The sequence below is a fragment of the Eucalyptus grandis genome, chromosome 6, assembly GCF_016545825.1.
Source record: "Eucalyptus grandis isolate ANBG69807.140 chromosome 6, ASM1654582v1, whole genome shotgun sequence".
NCBI lineage: Eukaryota > Viridiplantae > Streptophyta > Magnoliopsida > Myrtales > Myrtaceae > Eucalyptus > Eucalyptus grandis.
In genome coordinates this window covers 56166316-56186889 of record NC_052617.1, presented here as the reverse complement: position 1 = coordinate 56186889, position 20574 = coordinate 56166316, and the positions used below count along the sequence as shown (strand labels likewise).

The window sequence follows — 20574 nt, the reverse complement described above, 5'->3', positions numbered from 1 at the left end:
AGGTTTGATTAAGGGACAAAGACGCTGTAAAGATGTCGAGGGATTACTTCCTTCACGAACAAGTGTCATGAGATCACACCATGTTGGGAGTATACATTAAGAATTATGCTTCATCTGGGGCAAAGTTTTCGATCGATTTATCAACCCGATCGCTTTCGAGTATCGAATCAAATTCATCTTGGACTTTTCGAAAGCTTGTTGCATAGTTTCTCTAATGGATTCGTTGGTTGGAAATAGCCCCAGGGAACAACTTCTTGATGAACCCGGGACCATATGCACTTTGAAAAGATATAATTCCTTTCACAAAAGACTCTGGTCCATCCCACTAGGAAAATGGCAAGTGGCAAGAAGTACGGCTCCTCCCTAAATGGCTAGACGATGAGAATCCCCTTTACTTTCTTTAGCCAAAAAAAGAGAGAAGGGAGATATTCACCGGTAGCGGATCGGCTTAAATGGTAAAAAAGGCGTGGTGATTTTATATTGAAGTTTTGTTGGGAGCACTTTAGGAGTAAAATTCCGAATGCACCAAGCTAATATGAAAGAGTGCACCCTTAAGATTTTCCATGATGGTAGACTAATTGAGGTATGCAAAAATTAACTAGAACAATCCTTTCGAGGGTAGAGGTAATTTCGATTTTAAAACCGACAACAAACTTAATTAAATGTCTGATGTCCATATCAGCTAACCCCACCAGCATTAGAAGTCTTAATAAAAGGATACAGCTAAGATGCTACAAAAAAGAAGAAGAAGAAGATGAAGCTCAAAGGTCGGATTCAATCATGAACAGAAAGGGGAAAATTCCAACTCAAGGCATGGTTAGACTTCACGCTGAGCTTAAGGGAGGCCAGGAAGATGAGGAGGAGTTCTTGACAGAATCCCACCCCAGCTGCAAAACGTGAAAACCATGAAAGAAGAGATAAGAAAGACGATAGTGAAAGACAGCTGAGTTTTGGTAGTAACTGATTCGATGGGCTGGATGGGCTGGTTCTCGTTTTAGTTGGGGGCGAAAATGACGTGGACGGTGGAGAAAAGCAGAGAAGACTTTACTAGGGGACTTGTCTAGTCTAGACGATGCCGCAGCTCTGCTTTCAACCATGCAGGCAGGCTTGTGTTTTTTTGGGAATAGACGCGTGCCCTGGATGACTGGAAAACCTGCAGATCGTTCCCACGCGACGATGCTCGACACGCTCACACCTCCCCTCTCCACGTGAGACCACGTCTCCCGGTTCACTGCATCGAGAGAAGGATAACGCCTCAGGACTGGACTGGGGGACTCTGCAGCAGCTTTTTTGGCCCCAAAGCCCCATTTCATCCTTTGGACTTTGGACTTTAAATCGCTCATCATCAGGAGGAAGATGCCAAAAGAGAAAAGGAAGAAAAATTTGCAGTTTGGTAAGGGGTATTTTAATCGTGCTTTGACCAATTCTAATTACACTTAGGACGCACTAAAAATAGAACACGTTTCTGAGGAGATTCTGTTAATGGTTTGGGTGTACTTGTTAGCTATGTTATAGCTAACGATGAGATACCGGGAGGGTAAGATACAAATTATACATATTAAGATGATAAATATTGTATGATGAAAATCAGAACACTTCTCTTATAACATGTGACGCTTTGAGAGTTGTGTTTAATAGCAAAAGATTTATCTTGTCAATATCAGTACGACGCGGTTGTATTTTACCTAGAATACACCATTTCAGCATATGCATTATACATATACCTTCTCTGTGCAATAATTCACTAATTAGGGTCAGTTGACTTAGCAATTGGCAATTACACATGAGTACATAGCTCTAAACTTAATGACCTAACATAAGTGGCTGAGATCACGACGATCATCATAAGCATCTCGATACGCAAGACGTGATAGGTTTCAAAATTCGTAGGTAAGGTATTTTCTTTGTTCTAAGGATTTTAGTATTTTAGATTATCATCCGAGAGATTTAAGCAACCCGGCCATAGTACTTCTCGTACTCGTTGCCTTGGTATCTTGGCCGTCTATCTTGTTCTCTCTCTCTCTCTCCCTCCTAATTTCTCAAACCTCTCCCTCTCTCTCTCTCCTCTACATGTGAAGACAAAAGTGTGTCGAAATGCTCTTGGGCAACTGAATAAATTAGCAATAGTTAGAGAGAGAGAGAGAGAGAGAGAGAGAGGGGTAGAAGCCGAAATCGACAGAGAAAGATCAGACAAGATGGAGAAGAAGAGATCAGACGCGGAGGCGGAGGTGAGGTTCTTCGAGAGCAGCGAGGAGCTGTCCACGGGGCTGGCCGACTACGTGCACCACGTCTCGGAATCCGCCGTGAGGGAGAGATCTTCCTTCTCCCTCGCGCTTTCCGGCGGAGACATTCCCGAGCGCTTAGGGTATTCCGATATGCTCTCCCCGTGTGTCTCCTTTGACCCGTCGTCTCTACTTATCTGCGCGCTCTTGTCGCGGTCGAATGCAGGAAGCTGGCGGGCCTGCCGTACTTGAGGACGGTGGATTGGGCGAAATGGCATCTGTTCTGGGCCGAAGAGAACGTCGTCCCCAAGCGACACCCCGATAGCTTCTACATGCAAGCCAAGCAACACTTCATCTCCAAGGTCCTCTCTCTCTCTCTCTCTCTCTCTACTATCATTCGCATTTGGTGCATGAGTCCGCCATAGACGAGAGACCTTCATGTCGTGTTGGAGTTTTCGGCCATTATAGAAATCGGCTATGTTCGACCCGCGTGAAGAACTCGACCTACCGCCTGCTGATTCTTTCGTTTCCGGGAGGCATCGTGTTCGTATGATCTTTCTTACCGGTCTAAAACGTGGTTATAGCGGCAAGCGGGGTAGCTAGCCCTAGCAGGCTGGTTTGGAGTCTTTGACTGAACTTCTCTACGATGTGGATGTGAATAGGAAGGAAGAGAAAATGAAGTGGCGATGACAGGGTCTGAACTCATCTGAACGTCGACGTGAATTGGCGTGTGGAATTATCTCATGTTTTTAGCTTCTAGATTCCCCGTTTGACCTTATTCTCTATGCAAATGTCCCTTTACCTTACGCAACACGGGTGATTGGAATACGACACTTCGCGAATTAACAACTTAGGACATATATTTTAGCGATTCTCTCGTAAACAATCGCCTTATTTACAACGAAAAACAATCGTGACATTCGTATCTCTAGCATCATGTTCAGCAGCTGATCGATAGCGATCTTGACAAAGTCTTTTGGTTGAGGGAGCGATCGGAAAAGCATTTGCCCCCTTTTTTCTTGCTCATTGGTTCTTTATTGGCAATGCTGATGATACGTCATGCATTCCCGAAGACGGAAAAGCTGACCTCTTTTTCGTTCCATCAAGCTTGGACCGACCGGCCAGCGACTTCATTGACATTACTCACTTTTTGTCGCGCTCCTTGGAATCAGGTTCCGATACCGCCGGCCCACGTCGTCCCGGCGGGCCACGAGATGCCGGGCGAGGCGGCCGCTGATGCCTACGAGTTCTCCGTCCGCCAGCAGGTCAAGAACCGGATGGTCCCGGCGTCTCCGGCCTGCGACTGCCCCCGATTCGACCTCGTCCTCCTGAGCCTTGGGCCCTGCTCCGAGGTGTCCTCCCTTCATCCCAACCACCCCGTCCTCCGAGAGGGCTCCCAGTGGGTTGCCCCCGTCTCGGTGCCCGGCTCGCAAAGGGAGCGCCTGACCTTCACGCTCCCCGTGATCAATGCCGCGGCCAATGTGGTGATCGTGGCCTCCGGGAGCGACGTGGCTCGCGCCTTCTGTGAGGCCATGGCGGACCGGAGGCCCCTCGCGTTGAGCCCTGCCCAAATGATTCAACCCATTGACGGGAAGCTTGTTTGGTTTGTCGACGCAGGCGCCGCTTCGCTGTTTTCCGGTGGCGGAGCAGTTGCTTCCACATCGAGTTCATGACGAAATCCAGTGAGCGCGATGGATGTGATCAAGAGTCTAGACGTTCATTTATACAAGCAATAGATGTGTTTGTATCGTGTGTGCACTAAGGGGTCGGATTCGCTTAGAGTGGTGTTTCTTTTATGCCTAACAATTATGGTAATGTTCAGGTTTCATTTATTTCGTGAAAAATAAATTATTTTGAAAATACATTTTTAAAAATAATCTCTTATATATAGCGTACAAAATTGAATGAACTAAAAATAAAAATATTTTTATTGTTTACGAAAAAGTTTAGACTACTTTTGTTATTAATGATAAAAATATATTTTGTTGACTAATTACTTTGAAAAATATGAGTTATCAATTATAGATTCATCGATTTTTCATGAAATAAATAGAATTTAGTTTGGTATCATTTTCTCCTAAAATTTTTATGAACATTGCCAAGACGGAATTGCGATTAGCTCAAATTGCCAAATGTTTAGACGTGAAATATTATCATGTAGAATTGATAACTTACGGAATAAAATAACAAAGTATATATGGCATTTAGTTTCTTTTAATTGGAAATTATTCTTATTGTTTGGCTCCTAAAAGTATTGATTTTATGGAAAACCCGCAAAAGAATTGAACAATAAAATGATCACATAATTCTCTGGAACTCACTTCAAAACAAAGCGATCAAGATTACTCAGCTCCTATAGTTTTTTATTTATTTATTTATGTAGAAAATAAGAATGTCATCACAAACACTGATTTGTCAAGAAGAAATTACAGAAAGGCACATTTAAAATAAAAATCTTTAATTACTGGAGAGTGTATTTTTGCAAAAACCGTAAAGAGTTTAAATAACACTTACATGCATATATGGCGACTGACAATTTCACCGGTTCTATATTCGAATTTCTAGTTTTTAAAAGCTTGAGTCCATCCATAGTATTTTCAAAAAAATAAAAACAAAAAAAGAAAGCTTTGAATCTCTACAAGCTTGATATTGTGTAATGGAATATTAGTGAGAAAAATGAACCGAATATATGATTGGAGAGGAATAGAGGAATACGTGGTTTTTATTATTGAAAAGAATGATAGATTAAAGAAAACATCAGAGGCAATGCTTAGTATTTATTATGTTATAATATAATTATTTTAATAATATGTAATAATATTATTGTATATTTATCTAGGAATAGATCTTTACAATGCTTCAGCTAGAGCTATCGATGGCTAGAGCTAAACCTTAAGACTCATCAAATCAGTGAATAATTACACAAATGATTCCCGAACTTTGGCTTAATGCATAATATTGTCTCTAAACTTTCTATTTCTTCAATAGATTTTAGCTATTTGTTTAATATAGCCTTCGAAATTTTTATACAAGTTCTAGGTTGTTCTTGATTCGAATTAATAGAAAGACAATATTAAATATTCTCATATTGTTTTGAAGTTAAATCGAGCTTGTATTGATAATTTGAAGATTACATTAAATTAATTAAAATTTTAGAGGTAATATTGAATGTTAAATTAAAATTTAGGGATCATATTGAATATATTAAAAATTTGGGGATAATATTATATGTTGGGTCAAAATTGAGGGATGATTTGTGTGATTTTCTTTTCCAGAAAGATGCCCTGTCCTAGTGATTGCAACGAAGAAGAAGGGAACTTCGCCGCGCTCGGCTGCAACATTCCCCAGCGATGTTCGCGCTGCGCGCTTCAGCTCGAAGATCCGCCGATGCCGGTCGGCGGCTCCTCCAAAGCACCCAGGTGGTTCTTGCTCTTCCTTCTCGAAGCAATTCTCATTTTCTACTGCTTTCGCTGAACAGTGATCTTGATTCTTGATTGTGCGACTGTGAGGGATTCGATTAGGGTTTAAGGTTCGATATTGGATGACCTCCCATCGCCTCAAATCCGGTTCTCTCTTAAAGGGTGTCGTCGGAATCGCGCGACTCGGTTTTTTTTTAATTAAAGTTTGGATTTTTTTGAAAGACTGATGGTGTTGGGTGGTGACCCTGATCACTCGATTGAGGAATGATTGCCTGTTGTGTCGTGGGGAGTCTGATGCGTTTTGCCGCTTCGCGAGCAGGGGGTGCGAGGAATTCGTATCGGGAACACGGAGGTTCCTGATGATAAGAGGCTGACGTATTCTCTCCAACGTATCAAGGGCATTGGCCGCTCCACCGCTCGCCAAATACTGTGTGAGCTCCAGATTGAGAACAAGCCGACCGGGAAATTGTCGGGGATAGAGCTCGAGTCGCTTCGCAACGAGGTCCTCAACTACGACATCGGACATAATTTGGTACTGCTCTCTGTTGTTCTTGACTTTATGTTGAGGTTTCGGTGTTACAATCATCGGTATGAGATCACGACTTAGGGAAGACAGTTCTCGTGTTTTTGCTACCTCCATGTTGCTAACTTTGTTGCTTGGAGCCTCTCAGGCAATGAAACTGAATATGGGTAAATTTTGTTTGGGTCTTAACACTGGTCTAGTCAGTTTCTCGATCAATCGAATTTCGGTAGAGCCAACATGTGGGAATTAGGTGTCCTTCCTCTGTGGAGACCGCAGCAATGTGGTGATTCTCTGATATACCTCTTTGAATCTGTCCCCGTTCTCACCTCTCTACTCGTCCCATTTCATAGCAGAAGCTGCACGGCTCCTTATTCAAGCACAGGAGGTATAAAAGCCTAGGTTTGTAACTGCCTCGGGTTGTTTGCAGGACAAAGAGAATGCCAGTTGCATTAAGAGACTGGTTGACATAAAAAGCTACAGGGGAATCAGGCACATAGATGGCTTGCCGTGCAGAGGGCAGCGTACGAGAACGAATGCCCATACCAGGAAGAACAGGGGAACTCCTTTTGCTGCATTTAAGATGACTTCCCATAGGTAGTCTGGAGGTGTACCAGAGCTGGAGCTGAACTGGTTTGCTTGCATTCATTAGGGAACTGTCCTGAAGTCCGAATACTTAGGTAACAGGAGTTGAGTTTTTGTCGAGCTAAAGAAAAAGAAATTACAAGGGTTGGTTTGCTCTGACCAGTAAGGTTCAAATTCTTATTTACTGATTATGGTGGAACTTTTCCCGCTTGAGGTGGTTGTCTTTTCATCATTATACTCTGCTAATCACGATTGAAATGTGAACGGTGTAAACAGTGGCAAATAAGCTGAGCCGGTAGACTTTGGTGTTCCTTTTCCTGCAATCGAACGTTGCTTTACTTTGGACACAAGGTTTGCTGAATGTGCTATACAAAGTAAGAACGACCGTATGAAATGGAGACGGCATGTCACAGGGATGTGTCCTGCCTTCTATCCCTGTAAGAACCTGAGTGAGAATGGTAGGGAGGGATTTTCTCGGGGGTGCATAGCTTTTCTCTGGATGAATACAGTTTCGTAGAGGATAATGCTTTCGAGGAGTACTATTCAAAAAAATTGTTCTAAAGAATTCTAAACCTAATGTTTGACCACTAATTCGGTTATATACTTTCCATTTTGACCAATGTAGTGATAAATCTTGAGATGATTTGTCAATGTAATATATCAAGCTAATTTTGGTTGGAAATTGTAGTTGCGCAACAGCCTTCCTACGTGGCACAATCGACGATATGACGTTAGGATTAAATTGACAGGGTATACAATAAATTTCGAACTTCTTGGACACTTTTTCCAATAACATTCCTCTTAGTTGATACAAGTTTTTAACGGAAAATGTGTTCAATATGTCCCTATGGTCGATCTACCAACACAAAACACTTAGTATTGGTGTAGCCACTTGGTACTGCATTTGTAGTGTAGATCTCCTTCAGTCACATGTTTTCTTTCTCATGCTTTCTCCACCGCATCTTGCCCGTAGTTTTAAAGGAGAAAATCTTACCGAGACATGGTCCATTGACCCAAAATAGTAAACAAAATGCTGTATTTTTCAAGTTAACATCCACCAATAAACCTGTCCTTGTTCCTCTCTCTATTTATAGTACTATTTGTAGAAAAAAATCGTACATACATAGCAGCGATATGAATTGAGGAAACCGATAGGGAGAGAAAAGGTCGCACTTTACATGAAAAACAGTAACAAGGAAAAAGAAAAAAAGAAGAAAGAAACGGAGGAGTTACAATGGACAACTCCAAAGGCAAACATTAGTTGGAAGGGCATCGAATGGATGTTGAGCAACCAATCAACTAGCAGAGGCTTGATAAAATCTCAAACTAAAAATCAAGAGCTTCTTTCTTGGCATGGTAAAAATCACTATGGCATAATAGTCTTCGCTGCTTTCTTTTGTTAGCTTCTAACCTCATGCACTCACATGGACCAAAAAACTGTTGTTCAGAGTTGTCAATTGACAGCCATTTAGAAAACTTGAGAAAGAATCAACGACTTGAAGAAGAGACGAGGTGGGGGGTGTGGCGTGGCGTGGCGTGGAGCGAGCTCTTATTCTAGTTGCTCTGAAGGAACTTGGCCAAAGATATCGAGACTCGATTCCCAAATTCCACGCTCTCTCGCCTCCCAATACCCACCAATGTACTTGTAGGTATCAGTTGCCTTGTCCTTCTCAAACCACTGTGGTTTCCAGCCCCTCTCTTGCATCTTCCGAGCCTGATTTCAGTTTGTCTCATTGTTAATTACTAGTCATGACAATAGGCAAACATGTATCCGAGCTATTCATAAGAGCTAGGTAATTTTAAAGCGAAAAAAGAATTCCATGCTAAGCTCTTCGACAGTTATCTCACATGCCAATCTGCATTACTTGCTTTCCAAGGCCAAGGAGCACCAACCAGCGCACTGAATTCAATTTTCCAAAGCAAATGAAACTGAACAAATCGATAAACCTTTCTTATCTTAACTTTCCCTTGTCTTACATTTTTATTTATTTGGCAGTAGAGGCAACGATCCTCTGCATTCTTTAACAGACAATTAACCTCAATAGTAACTGTGTAGAAGTTCATCGATGCTCATATAATTAAATATCTTAGAAGAATTTGGCACCTAATGCACATTTTTCAACAGGCATCTTCATTTTCAAGAAGCACGGTGTTCATACTTAGTCAATAACATCATCATAGTAGATGCAAATATGGATTGACCCCTATTTGAAATGAAAGCAGGTCTGCACCCTTTCCCTCTCTCAAGGTTGTTACATCCTGTCGGGCACATTTTGGTGCCCAATAAATTCCTAAAGCTCATGACTTAGGTGCAACACTCATTCTACAGACTGAACAATCATGATTCCACCACTTCTTCATTATAAACAGCAATAGAACTCTGGCAAATAGTGCACAAGATTCTCCTCTTCTCAATGCTATCCTGTTGGGTTTATAAACACGTGTTGACCGGTGGCCTCAATTAGTTGTGGCATGCCTTTTTTTTTTTTTTTTACTTCTCTTTTTATGTGTGGTTGACAATTGGGTATATGCCTTCCAAACTGAAAAGTCCATGTCGAAAGCACTTATGTTCACCCACCTAGTATGTCCAACCGTATATAGGAAATTACATTTTTCCTACAACCACTACTATATTTATATAGGAAATCATACACTAAGCAGACTCTGAGATCATAGTCACTTCAGCCTTAAATAAGCTGATGAATACCTCCTGTTTAGTCGAACAGGCCATAGGCCATTGCTAACTTAGGTAATCCCTCTCTTAAGTGAATATCTAATTTGAAGTCTCCTAGACTCAGTAGAGAAACATTTCATAACATAAACATGCCTGCACCCTACCCTCACACCCACCCTCAACCAAAAACCACAAAAAACAAACTTATAGAAAACCCATAATCAGAATAAGAAGAAAAAAATATTCCATAGGAAATTGACTCAGGATATGATGGGACACTCTATTTACCTGCCGTTGACGCTGCTCAAGCCTCAACTTCTCTGAATTTGCCATTTCATACTCCCCATTCTCCAAATATCTCTGATCAGGTCTAAGCCTTGAGTCAGTAGGTGGCAACTTCTCCTGCAAACATATTTTGTTAAATACAAATGTCTCAAAGAAAGAACACCCAACAATAATCAAGTTAGCAGCAGTATACATAGCAAAAATGAAGTACACAAAACTGACGACTAAATTAAATGATAAGCACTTTGGAAAGATTAGCTGTAATTTATGAAGACAATAAATTTCAGACAAACACAAGAAAGTCCTATGTATAGTGCATTTACATCTACATTTTCATTAGTATTCTTTTGTACGATTTTAGTTTTTAAAGAAATAAAAGAGAACCAATTAAGTTGAAGGTTAACAAATATTGAAGTCTCATAGAAATCTAAAAGTAGTCCAGCAAGGGTAGGCCCAAGCTATCTTTAATGGACAGTCTCATATTCCAAGAATCATCCTCACTCTCTCTCTCACTCACTCACACACACACTCTGCAATTTTTGCTTCTGTTATTATATTGGCAGAAGGGAGAGCTCGGGAATTCAGACATCACCTTGAGCCCAGGGGTAAGCTCATTCAGTGTTATGGCAAAGCGCGTTAAGTTGTATCTTGTAGGATATTTAGGAGGCTTGCTACGTTTCCATAGTAGGCGTGCTTCAGATAACGAGTCAGATCCTTTCCCCATCCTAGAGCAGTCTCCAATTACATAATGCATGCTTTCATCCCATTTTCCAAATAAAGTTGCCACCGTCTTCCCACTCTTATCTTGAACTATACCATGTACCTGTAAAGAAAGAATGCATTTCTGCCTCATGAAGCTGAATTGCTGCACTGCAGAAGGAAAACACAATACATCTCGAACATTTTTCTCCATCATAGATAAGTTATCCACAAGAGATAAATATGTTAAACAGCTGATATACTATGAAAATTTATTTGATGAATCAGCTGATATTATCTATGGAATGAAACTCTGAATCAGTCATGAGTACAGAGCAAGTCACAAAATCAACAGCACAAGCGTTTCTGATTCCTCAGGAAAACCTCATCCTCCATCAGTTTCACCTAAGGCCTACCAAGTTATGACCCACTTCAAATAATGTCAACTATTTAACTCCACAGAGGCTATGAACGAAGCAATGAGATAATTTTTTCGGTCTGAAGCAAAGAGGTCCATTTAAAAGCACAAGGATCACATATGAGGGTGCTATCGGTTAAAATTGACATCCATAAAAATTGCAAATCCAAATGCAACCAATCAGTATCTGGTCACACATGAGCCATCGCATCATCTTGAATACACTGTACTCTTCTCTTTACACTGAACAAAGAACTACTTGAGCAATAAAACTACCATTTGTTCTTCAAATTTTTCAGATCAGTTAATTAAAGGGAAGGGGTAAAAGATTTTTTTCACAATACTGATCAGTATCACAACATTGGCCTTCCGATATCAACATTCAATACCGAAGCTTTTCCATGCTCAAGTTCATCAGATTCTATGCAAACCTAACAACCCATGAAAACACAAATGAGGTTTTAGACCATTCACTAACCAAAAAAATGCCATTGAAGTTATAAGATGCTTCTATGCCATAGCTTGCACCCAAGGGGTAAGCATCGATGGGAGTAATTGTGTGTGTGTGTGTGTGTAAGAGAGAGAGAGAGAGAGAGAGAGAGAACCTGGTGAGGATTTCTGTCGATGATAGACTGCTCCTTGAATTTCAACTTACATGAATAGTCATGATTGCCTTGTATGCGCATAGTTCCATAATGGTCACAATAAAGTTTTCCCAATATGAGATTGTATATGGATGTTGTCACCTGCAAAATAAAGTAATCTCAATAACACGAACCTTAAACACTATGGTTATCATCTAAATGATCAAAATTTTTACCTTACTCCACTGGAAAACTTCACCGTCATCAAATTGCAAGGTCAAAACACCATCGGGATCAACCTGTATTGAACGACCCCAGAATTTACTTTTCAAATTACTATCTCCCCAGAATTTCCAGCCAGTACCCTCACAGTGACATGCGACAATCATGGGATGATGGCTGACCTGACACGAAATTTGTAAATTTAGATGTTAAAAAGTTAGCACACCCACTGACTTCCAGAAAGATCTGTAGATAAGCCATTTCATAAAGTAAAATGGGAATTCATCTGAATAGATGTCAAAAAGAAATGTGGCTGGCATAAAGAAAATTATGGTGACACACTGCTCTTCTTCATAGTCCTAATGGTTGGCGGTTTCAGGTTCATTCTATACAATGAAGCGTGACAAGCGATGCTATTCTTCCGCTTAGCTGCCACAACAATATTCAATAGCAAATACTTGGTCTCCACTAATCCCCTGATTGTAAGCGTTTTGGCACGGAGAAGATAATATCTCAAGTATGATCAAAGAGATGGAGGGCATGCATTTTCTTGAAACTGGTAGAAAAGATAACATATAACCTCATGACAACTAGAGCAATCTCACGGAAACAAGAAGCTAGTTCAGTCCAGCATCAAGGTTCAAGTGGCTGTTACTTATCCCAGAAAAAGGCTACCAAAGCTAGATCTACAATTAAATTATAACTTATCCCCAAAAAAGAGACATTGTATCATAATTGATGGGATTTGAAGTTTTTCAGGAGTTACCTTCTCTGAGAAGAAACGAAAGCCTTTATCTAAATACTCAGCCTCATATGTTTCCCCTAATAATGGGTTAAACGGCTTGCAAATTCTTCCTTCAGTTGAAGAATATCCAGATACGGCAAAAGCAGCCACATTAAGTATCCTCATAAGGCTGTTACCCTGAATTTTGCAAGAAACAACAGATATAAGAAATACTGAAAATTTGGAACAATGGTTATGAGCAAAAAAGTGAATAAACAAACCACAGGGAAAAATTGCAATTGTAAAAGTAATTTATCTTATGATAGAGATAAAATCATTTTCCATACTTTTAGTCACTCCAGTTCAATTAATCAGTGATGTGCTTGTCTGCATTTAACATAAAGGATCCTTTATTTCCACGTAAAGAAATATTATAAGAAAAATCATCCACCATACAAGGATGAAAGATGAAGAATATGAGAAACCCAGTCATCACAAGCTCCTAATGAAAGAATTTAAGCTCATAAGATGATTGAGTGTAAGACAATTATAGAAAGAGCAAAGTCATTAGTAGTAAACAAAGAACAGATGGCTGAAGAATTAACATTTCCGCACTATACACTGAGCAGATGTATTTCATGCAGCAAATAGAGAGAAGGATCTTTCTTGTTTCCATAAGTAGAGGAGAAACTTGGACTAAAAGACAAGAGAGAGTAATCATCTTAACACATTTATGGCATCAGTAGAATGCCAATAACTTTCATGGGCTCTAGACCAAACAGAACAGAAAGCATCATCAAACTGCATACCTTCTTCCCCCATTCATTTGCCCGGTCAATGAGATAAGAATATTCCAAATCCTCACAGCATTTCTGTAAAGAAGAAAGAGGCTCATTGAAGTAAACGGGAAGACAGACTTTCGTGAGGTCCTTCCCTATGTTATCCTTTATCATAGACCAAAGACTGACACCCTTCTCTGTCTCAGCAGGATCAGGCAATTTCTTGCGTCGCTTGACATATGGAAAATTCAACCCGGCTGATCTTATAGAAGGATCAATATCATCTTCAGATTCAGCAATGCGGAGGCGTTCATCGTCTGAAGAAGACGATCTGTGCAAATCAGACCCACTACTCTTGAAAGAACTAGATGACAAAAAATCCCGAGTATCAAAGAAGGCATTGTCCTCATCCTCTGTTTCTTCTTCTGCAGCATCTGCTCTTTCATTATCATCATCAGATTCGCTTGCACTTGCCTCTGCTTTTAAAGATGACAAAAACAAGTATTAGAATGCTATTGCTAGAAGAAAATGCAAAAGGCATCGCAGAGTCACATCATCAACACATACAAAGACAACCTCTAGAATAAAGAAAATGGAAATTTTGCCTATTATAATTAGAAAATAAGCAATTTCTGTTCCAGCAAGATATAAGGATGAACGCATCCTTCCTAGCCTATCCAGTCCAGAAGTCATTATATCACAACAGGTATTCTGCAGGTCCATAAGAGTCTAACAAAAACACGAACTAACTAAACCAAAACTATCAGCACAGGAATTTTGCTTTGTTGCAGTGCAGATACAACAGAATTAGCTTAGGAATGTATTTGTATCGCATAAGCTCACCACTGGAATTATTTTGCCTCAAAGAAGAAGCCTCGTGACCATTCCACTGTCTTTGGCTCTCATCAACGACTGTGTTCTCCAGATCAACTTTTTCTGTCTACAAAAACCACAACATCATTCCAGTTTCTTATTTTAACATCAGAAAACAAGGAATAAAGCCCACAACCAGGATATTATACTTTTAACTGGATTAAAACATCAGAAAACTGGCTTGTTAAGCACTTGCAGCCAGATCAAATTTATTAAAATGAGATAGCAACATTCATGAGAATACAAGAAAATGAGTTTATTTACAGATGAGCCACTACTGATGTCTATCTTGGGGGTTAGAGAAAAAATAACTTTCTGATGTTCTATGCTTAATAACTTCATTGCAAGTAATAAATTCTTTAAGAAGAAAAGGCAAAAGTTAAAGTGAAAAATACTAACATTTGCAACTTGTTTATTGTAAGTGGAGAATCAAAAGGCTGTTATACCTTGGAGAAAGAAAAAAAGAGAATGCAAAATCCCTATTGTAGAACGGAAAAAAGAAGCTTACTTTACACGCAGAAACAAAGTCTCAAGCACAATAAGACCCTTCAAAACACTTCACCTCCTCCTCTTTCGTCAATAAATAAAACGACATTTATTACTGACTAATAATGAGATGTTTCAAGAAGAAGGTTGTCAATAGAACCATTAAGGACACAGATGCTGCTTATCTCACCCAATAACAAGCTCCTCCCCCACCCCACCCCCTCCCAAAAAAAAAAAAAGAGCAAAAAGAGGGGGAAAAATAAAGTCCCTCCCCTCCTGTCTCCTCTTCCTTCTTCTATCCAAAGGACACAATCAGCCTCCTAAACCCACCCAACAAGATGAACATCACTGAAGGCTGGACAATCTCAGACTTTGCTAGCAGACTCTCTCTGCCAATTGAACCTCCAAACTGGTCAATGAATTATAATAATGATGTTGCCCCAGCTAGAAATGTGGCTAATGCCAGAAAAATAAATTCACTGAGAACACAATGATCTTGCATCCTAGTATAAGGTGGAGATAGTGGATAGCATCACTTAAAGTTTATCCCCCCCACTGTTGAACAGTATCAGAGCCCGTTTACAATAGAGAAAGCGAAGAACGGGGAATATGGAGGCCAACAAAGTTAGGAATGACCAGAACGGCATGCTCAATATTAGCGAAGATAGTGGATAAAACCTATGGAATTTATCCTCCTTACTCCGATAACACACTGCTCATTTGCAAGGGAGAAATCAAAATAATGGGAAAATAGAACCTGACAAACAATAAGGAATGAACAAAGTGGTTTGTGTTGAAGCTGCAGAAAGAACAAAGCATTATCCAGCTGAGCATATTTTGATCACTTTCATCAGCTATACACAAGATATAAAAGCCTTGCTACAGAAAGTTCTTCAAATAGCAAGGGTACTTTTACGTCAATTATGCCAGGTCCTAACATATCCAATATAAAAGGAGCAGAATGCAACTACCATTTATTTAACTTTCAGTTTTCCTATATTCCCCACGTACTAAAGCCTTACCACCAATAGAGTTTATTTCTGACTAATGGGGAGAAAAAGCTTGCAATGTCTAAGCAAACTGTCAGAAAGAGTAATAGCTATTACGAACATCAGGTTGACATTACGTATGTAAAATCATATAGTTTCAAAATAGTGTTTCAGACTTATGTTACAGAATAATTAAGTCAACTCAGCCCTGCTAATGCCACATACTATCATTATTTTCCAAGTGGCCGCTATCCGGTGATGTCAATGCCACTACAACCAAGAATGTACTTCCAAGGTCACAAACTTCCCTTTTCTGCATGACCATTATCTGTCGACCACTCCTACCCTTCCAAGAGTACCACAATGACTCACTTTGTGAAACCTCCTTAGAAAATGGAAAACCCAAAACTACATTCAACTGCTTAAATGCTATAAAATTTAAAGAAAATATAGCTATCTATTAGTATCAAATAAAGGAAAAGGGGATATGCTACCGGTGGAGGTCTCACCCCATTGGTTCCTCATGGGTCCTCTCCCTCAAAAAGAATATCCACCAGCAAGCTAGTGGCAAATGGCATTACTCAAAATGACTAAATACATTAACAAGCACATGAAAAAACTTCAACAGATCTCACTTCTCAGAGAGTTTCAAGAAATAGGAATGGAAACATAAATTCAATTTGAAGAAATTTGATTTATGATCGTGATGATCACATATACCATGGTACAAGCCTCTTGCACATAGCGCACAATTAATCCACCAATATACGAAATTCAAGTAATAGCATGTACAAATATCCAAGCCCCCATGTTACATTAAAAAAGAAAAGGCCGCATTAAATGGCTCCCATCAGACCCAGAAAAGAACAAGGCGCAGCCTGAAAGATTAGTCATAGCTTAGATCATATCAAGAGATCCAAAGGAAATACTAATCTACTATCCAAAGTTTCTTAGTAGCAGCCTGACAGTTGATTCACAGCTAAATAGAGCACAGACGTTGGCAAACCACCCAGACTTCCGAACTAAAAGGTAAGAAAAGAAAGAGAAGGGGCACGGCCCGAAGCAATTGATCGCAATACTATGGCTCCTCCACTGAACGATATTACTTTAAACTTAAACAAAACAACCAATATTTAATGGCATTAAATAAGAGAATTCATGAGCATTCAGAGAAAACGTGTCTATAGTATATAAAAGAATTGATTACAAATGGACCAGATACAAAGAAGAGCAGACAGAGAGCCTGCATTGAGGAAATTTATGCAAAGAATCAAAATTTGGTTGAATGTGCAGTATTCTGAGGAGTAGTTGGACTAACTGAAGAAGAATTCCGACTGGCACGACGTTTTCTAAGTTGCATAACATGTACCTCTAACTGCCGGAGAGTGTCAATTAGTAGCCACTGCTTCTGCTTGAGAAGCAACACCTGATTGTGCGTAGCTGCAGCTTCGTTCCTCATGATCTGTTCACATTCCTGGATTAAATCTTCACGAACACCCTCTTCCTGAAGATGTTGTCTCAACTTTTCTGTGGAAACAATTGCATTATCCATCGGGGCCATGAGCTCACTGTTAGACATTCGAGGGAACATGTCCTTGACAGCCTGCAGTGCTTCCATCCAAGCAAGTCGATCTTCTCGAGTCTCTGCTCTTAAATGTAGCCTCTTTGTTCCAGTAAATATTGAAAACCTCCTGTCATCCGATCTGCTTTCGCGGATGGATGAGACCTGCACATGACGAGTCAAGCCTAGAACTAAATCAGCTAGTTCGTGCAACAAACAGCTCACCAAACATTTCACTTGAAAAGGATAAACATTATGACTTAGATCTTACTATCAGGTAATCCATGAAAACACTATGCATTGTCTCCAACATCATCATAAAGTCCACAATCCGAAAAAAGGTCAAAGGGGAAGCACAAAGATGTACAATAAGTGTATCTATGCTAGAGATGGCCTTAAGTCACATACTGTAACTCGATATGTATCCAGCCATCAATTTATTAGCTACATAAAGAAACTTCGTTTAATCTTCCGTGGGAATTGAGTTTTTGGTTTCGGGCCACGTTGTGCCAGGATTAGTTGACATGTAAATAAGCCATTGATTTGTAATCTACAGAGCATCTCAAATTGTAATAATAAGGATCATGCTATGACAAAAGATTTTTTATTCGAGTGAAAAATTCAAGCATGAAGCTACGGCTTATGTACTGACCAAACTTACAAAGAAGAATAGAATTGTTAGAAACTCCAGTGTGCCAAGAACATTGGAAAATGGAGAGTATAGCCATGAACATATAAAAAAAATGCATTTCAAGTAGGAAATGCTGATATGGAGCAAAATGAAACCACCAACCACCAGAGCTAAAGCGAATGCATTGACAAATGTCTGTAAGAAAACCAACCAAAAGAACAAAAAATTGACATGGGCGGCGCAGAGGGAGGGAAAGAATCTCGTACTAGGACTAGTTAAACAAACAATTAAAATCCACGACAAATTGAACAACCCCAACACCTTCATAACGCTCTTCATATCAACAGACAAGGTAGAAGCGTATCAGGTCGTAATGGAAAGTTCAAAGCTTACGCCTTTCTTGCAAGTAGCATCATTATTGCTATATCTAATCATGAACCCGACCCTACATTGAAATGTATTGTAACCAACAAAGAATTTTTAAAAATAAATCCAAAAGAATATGAAAGAAGGCAAAAAAAAAAAAAAGTATTAATACCCGGGAATAAAAAATCAATACCTTGAGATGGACTTCACCGACGGGCTTGCGCCGAAGCTGCGATGGCCCCGCCGTCGACGGCCGAGAGATCCTCCTCAAGGATTCCTCACCAATAACTTTCGATCCTTTCTCGGTCTCTTGATTAACGACGATCTTATCAGGGCCATGGATCTTATAATACGACAACACGCCGTCTTGCAGCACAAACCACCTCTTCCTCCATCCCTTGCCGTAATTCACCCACTTGTACAGTATCCCCGATATCCCGTTCCCCACGATGTCGTGTATCTTCACGTCCACCGCCGGCTCCTCCCTCGCGGACGCCGCCCGCGCCACCGCCCCAGGCGCCGCGGCAGCCCCGGCGGTGGCGGCGGCGGGGGCCACGCTCGGCCGGTGACCCCCCCGGTGCTCGCCGTTGGGGCGGTTATCGACGCGGGCGTGGTCGGCGGATCGCGCGGGCGGATCGGGCCTGGCCTGGCCTGGGCCGGCGCCGGCGCCGGCGGCCATGGGGAAGTGAGAGGGCAGGGCGGCCGGGGCTTGCTGATCGGAGACCGTGGTGACGCAGCAGAAAGGATGCATGTGGGAAGAACTTATCCCGAGAGTCGAGTCAGATCGTCGGCGAGGTGCCGGAGCCGGCGGGGACGCGGCGGAGCGCGGCGGCGACAGAGGAACTGGACAGAGGAAGGATCATCTAGAGAGAGAGAGAGAGAGAGAGAGAGAGAGGGGGGGGGGAAGGGAGCGGTATTTCCGAGATTTGCGAGCGATTGGATGTTCAAATCCAGAGACAAATGAAGCTTTATATGTAGAGAGAGAGAGAGAGAGAGAGAGAGATCGGTTGGTGATTGGAAGAGGTGGCGTCGAGAAAGACGGAAGCGGTGGATTGCGGCGGAGGGAACGGCGGTTGAATTTTTCGTGTTTTTTTTTTTTTTTTAAGGTCTCTCTTGTATTTTGGGAATGTCGCGAATGTGCAAGGAGGAGGGATCGGATTCGGGGCGGTCGTTGGAGGACGGGATCGCCTGCGGCCGTGCGTACGGGTAGATAGGGCGCGCAGGCTTCCAGGAAAGCGACGCGTGTGGGGGCCTGAGGTGGGGACACGCGGAGAGACGGTACGGTTTCGCCTGTTGACGAGGAGCGCCCGCCAGAGAAGGTTTGAAGAAAGATGCTTTCGCCCGCCCGCCCGCCCGCGGGTGCTGGAACGACTTCGTGTCTTTCACGACCGAGACCGCGTGGCTTCCACGTTAGCGGCCGCCCCGAGGGGCGTTTTTTGTGTGGAAAATTGAGACGAAGGGTGTCCCGACTTTAATCTAATACTCTGTCTGTACCGTAGTTAAAATTTTAATTTATTTAATATAATCTGTAATTTTTTTTCCGCTATTTATATGGCTAATGATTTTTTAAACATTTTCCATATGATTTAAGGAACATATTGGACATATGTCAATAATATAAAAACTATATTAGATAAATTAAAAAGTTAGAAACGATGTTACATATTGATTCAAAATTTATGAACTATTTGGGTGGGGATTTTTTTTTTGTTGACTTTGGTATAGACACAATTTCCCAAAGTTTCTTATTGGAGAGCGAAAGGTTGTTAAGTTGTGCATAAAAAAGACTCTACTTCTAAATAGGGGTGTGCAAAAGAATCGGGACCCGTTTGGATCGCGCGGAACTGGATTGAAACCACTCGGAATCGGTGGTTTTTGAGGAAACCAGTCTGGTTCCCAGTTCCAATTTATGGGAACCGGTGGGTACAAGTCTGGTTCCCGGTTTCTCCATCCACCCGTCCATCCGGGGTTTGGATCGATTATATTAAAATAATATATTAATTTTTAATATTAAAAAATGAAATTGTAAATTAACAAACCCAAATCAAATAATTAAAAAAATTAATTAAAGTGGGAAAAAAGGTCCAAAGCGCACCAAATGGAGAGGCGTTGATCTCCAGTCAAACCGAATGGAGAGGCGCTGAAGCTAAAATGTCCAAAGTGCACCTTGACAAAACATTGAGCAATTGGTGGATAAAAAGCAAGCACGTGAAGAAGCAGGGCTGCAGGAGGAGGAGAAGAAGAATAGTTCACGTGGCGAAGAACCAGTAATTTGGTCGAAAACCAAAGTTGTTTCCCATCATGATCGGAGTTTTCGAGAAAATGATATTATTATTATTGTGAGACCGGTTTCATGGATCCACTCAGGAACCGGACCGAATCGGCGGTTCGGTTCTCGGATGGATCCATGTAATTAACGGGGTGGTCCTTAATGGTTGGTTCCCAGTTCTAGGTTGAGAACCGCTCGCCCGGATTATGCACACCCTTACTTTTGAGTAGTGACCTCTTTGTGAGGAACAATGTTGCGGTATAATATA

General features: G+C 41.1%; 3 protein-coding genes across 4 annotated transcripts; 2 read left to right on the top strand and 1 right to left on the bottom strand.

Annotated features, from left to right (window-relative positions):
- Window positions 1–104: 104 nt before the first annotated feature.
- Window positions 105–4054, top strand: LOC104452378 (probable 6-phosphogluconolactonase 1). Its single transcript, XM_010066841.3, has 3 exons — window positions 105–2365; window positions 2449–2584; window positions 3395–4054. Exons 1-3 carry the CDS (start codon window positions 2196–2198, stop codon window positions 3893–3895), a joined length of 807 nt encoding a protein of 268 aa, XP_010065143.2. The 5' UTR covers window positions 105–2195; the 3' UTR covers window positions 3896–4054.
- A 1437-nt stretch (window positions 4055–5491) lies between these two features.
- On the top strand, window positions 5492–7057 carry LOC104431438 (30S ribosomal protein S13, chloroplastic-like). The gene is made up of 3 exons (XM_010044074.3): window positions 5492–5641; window positions 5961–6173; window positions 6592–7057. Exons 1-3 carry the CDS (start codon window positions 5573–5575, stop codon window positions 6760–6762), a joined length of 453 nt encoding a protein of 150 aa, XP_010042376.2. The 5' UTR covers window positions 5492–5572; the 3' UTR covers window positions 6763–7057.
- A 711-nt stretch (window positions 7058–7768) lies between these two features.
- On the bottom strand, window positions 7769–19086 carry LOC104450958 (oxysterol-binding protein-related protein 1C). 2 transcript variants are annotated; one of them, XM_010065694.3, is made up of 10 exons: window positions 18231–19086; window positions 16849–17205; window positions 13975–14071; window positions 13162–13610; window positions 12395–12550; window positions 11643–11810; window positions 11428–11568; window positions 10298–10528; window positions 9709–9822; window positions 7769–8460 (listed from the first exon to the last, which is right to left on the bottom strand). In XM_010065694.3, the coding sequence occupies exons 1-10, from the start codon at window positions 18786–18788 to the stop codon at window positions 8296–8298; spliced, it is 2436 nt and encodes an 811-aa protein (XP_010063996.2). In that variant the 5' UTR covers window positions 18789–19086; the 3' UTR covers window positions 7769–8295. The 2 variants fall into 2 exon arrangements, with proteins under 2 accessions (XP_010063996.2, XP_010063997.2); XM_010065695.3 differs by having other exon boundaries at window positions 13162–13607.
- Window positions 19087–20574: the final 1488 nt, after the last annotated feature.

Bases quoted from the DNA above. Each gene is read 5' to 3' on its own strand.
- LOC104431438 (XM_010044074.3), top strand. From the start codon at position 5,573: ATGTTCGCGCTGCGCGCTTCAGCTCGAAGATCCGCCGATGCCGGTCGG. The intron at 5,642-5,960 runs GTGGTTCTTGCT...CTTCGCGAGCAG, and splicing joins GGCTCCTCCAAAGCACCCAG to GGGGTGCGAGGAATTCGTAT. The intron at 6,174-6,591 runs GTACTGCTCTCT...GGTTGTTTGCAG, and splicing joins ACGACATCGGACATAATTTG to GACAAAGAGAATGCCAGTTG.
- LOC104452378 (XM_010066841.3), top strand. From the start codon at position 2,196: ATGGAGAAGAAGAGATCAGACGCGGAGGCGGAGGTGAGGTTCTTCGAG. The intron at 2,366-2,448 runs GTATTCCGATAT...GGTCGAATGCAG, and splicing joins GACATTCCCGAGCGCTTAGG to GAAGCTGGCGGGCCTGCCGT. The intron at 2,585-3,394 runs GTCCTCTCTCTC...CCTTGGAATCAG, and splicing joins AGCAACACTTCATCTCCAAG to GTTCCGATACCGCCGGCCCA.
- LOC104450958 (XM_010065694.3), bottom strand. From the start codon at position 18,788: ATGCATCCTTTCTGCTGCGTCACCACGGTCTCCGATCAGCAAGCCCCG. The intron at 12,551-13,161 runs GTATGCAGTTTG...TGCAAAATTCAG, and splicing joins CAAATGAATGGGGGAAGAAG to GGTAACAGCCTTATGAGGAT. The intron at 8,461-9,708 runs GTAAATAGAGTG...AACTGAAATCAG, and splicing joins TTGAGCAGCGTCAACGGCAG to GCTCGGAAGATGCAAGAGAG.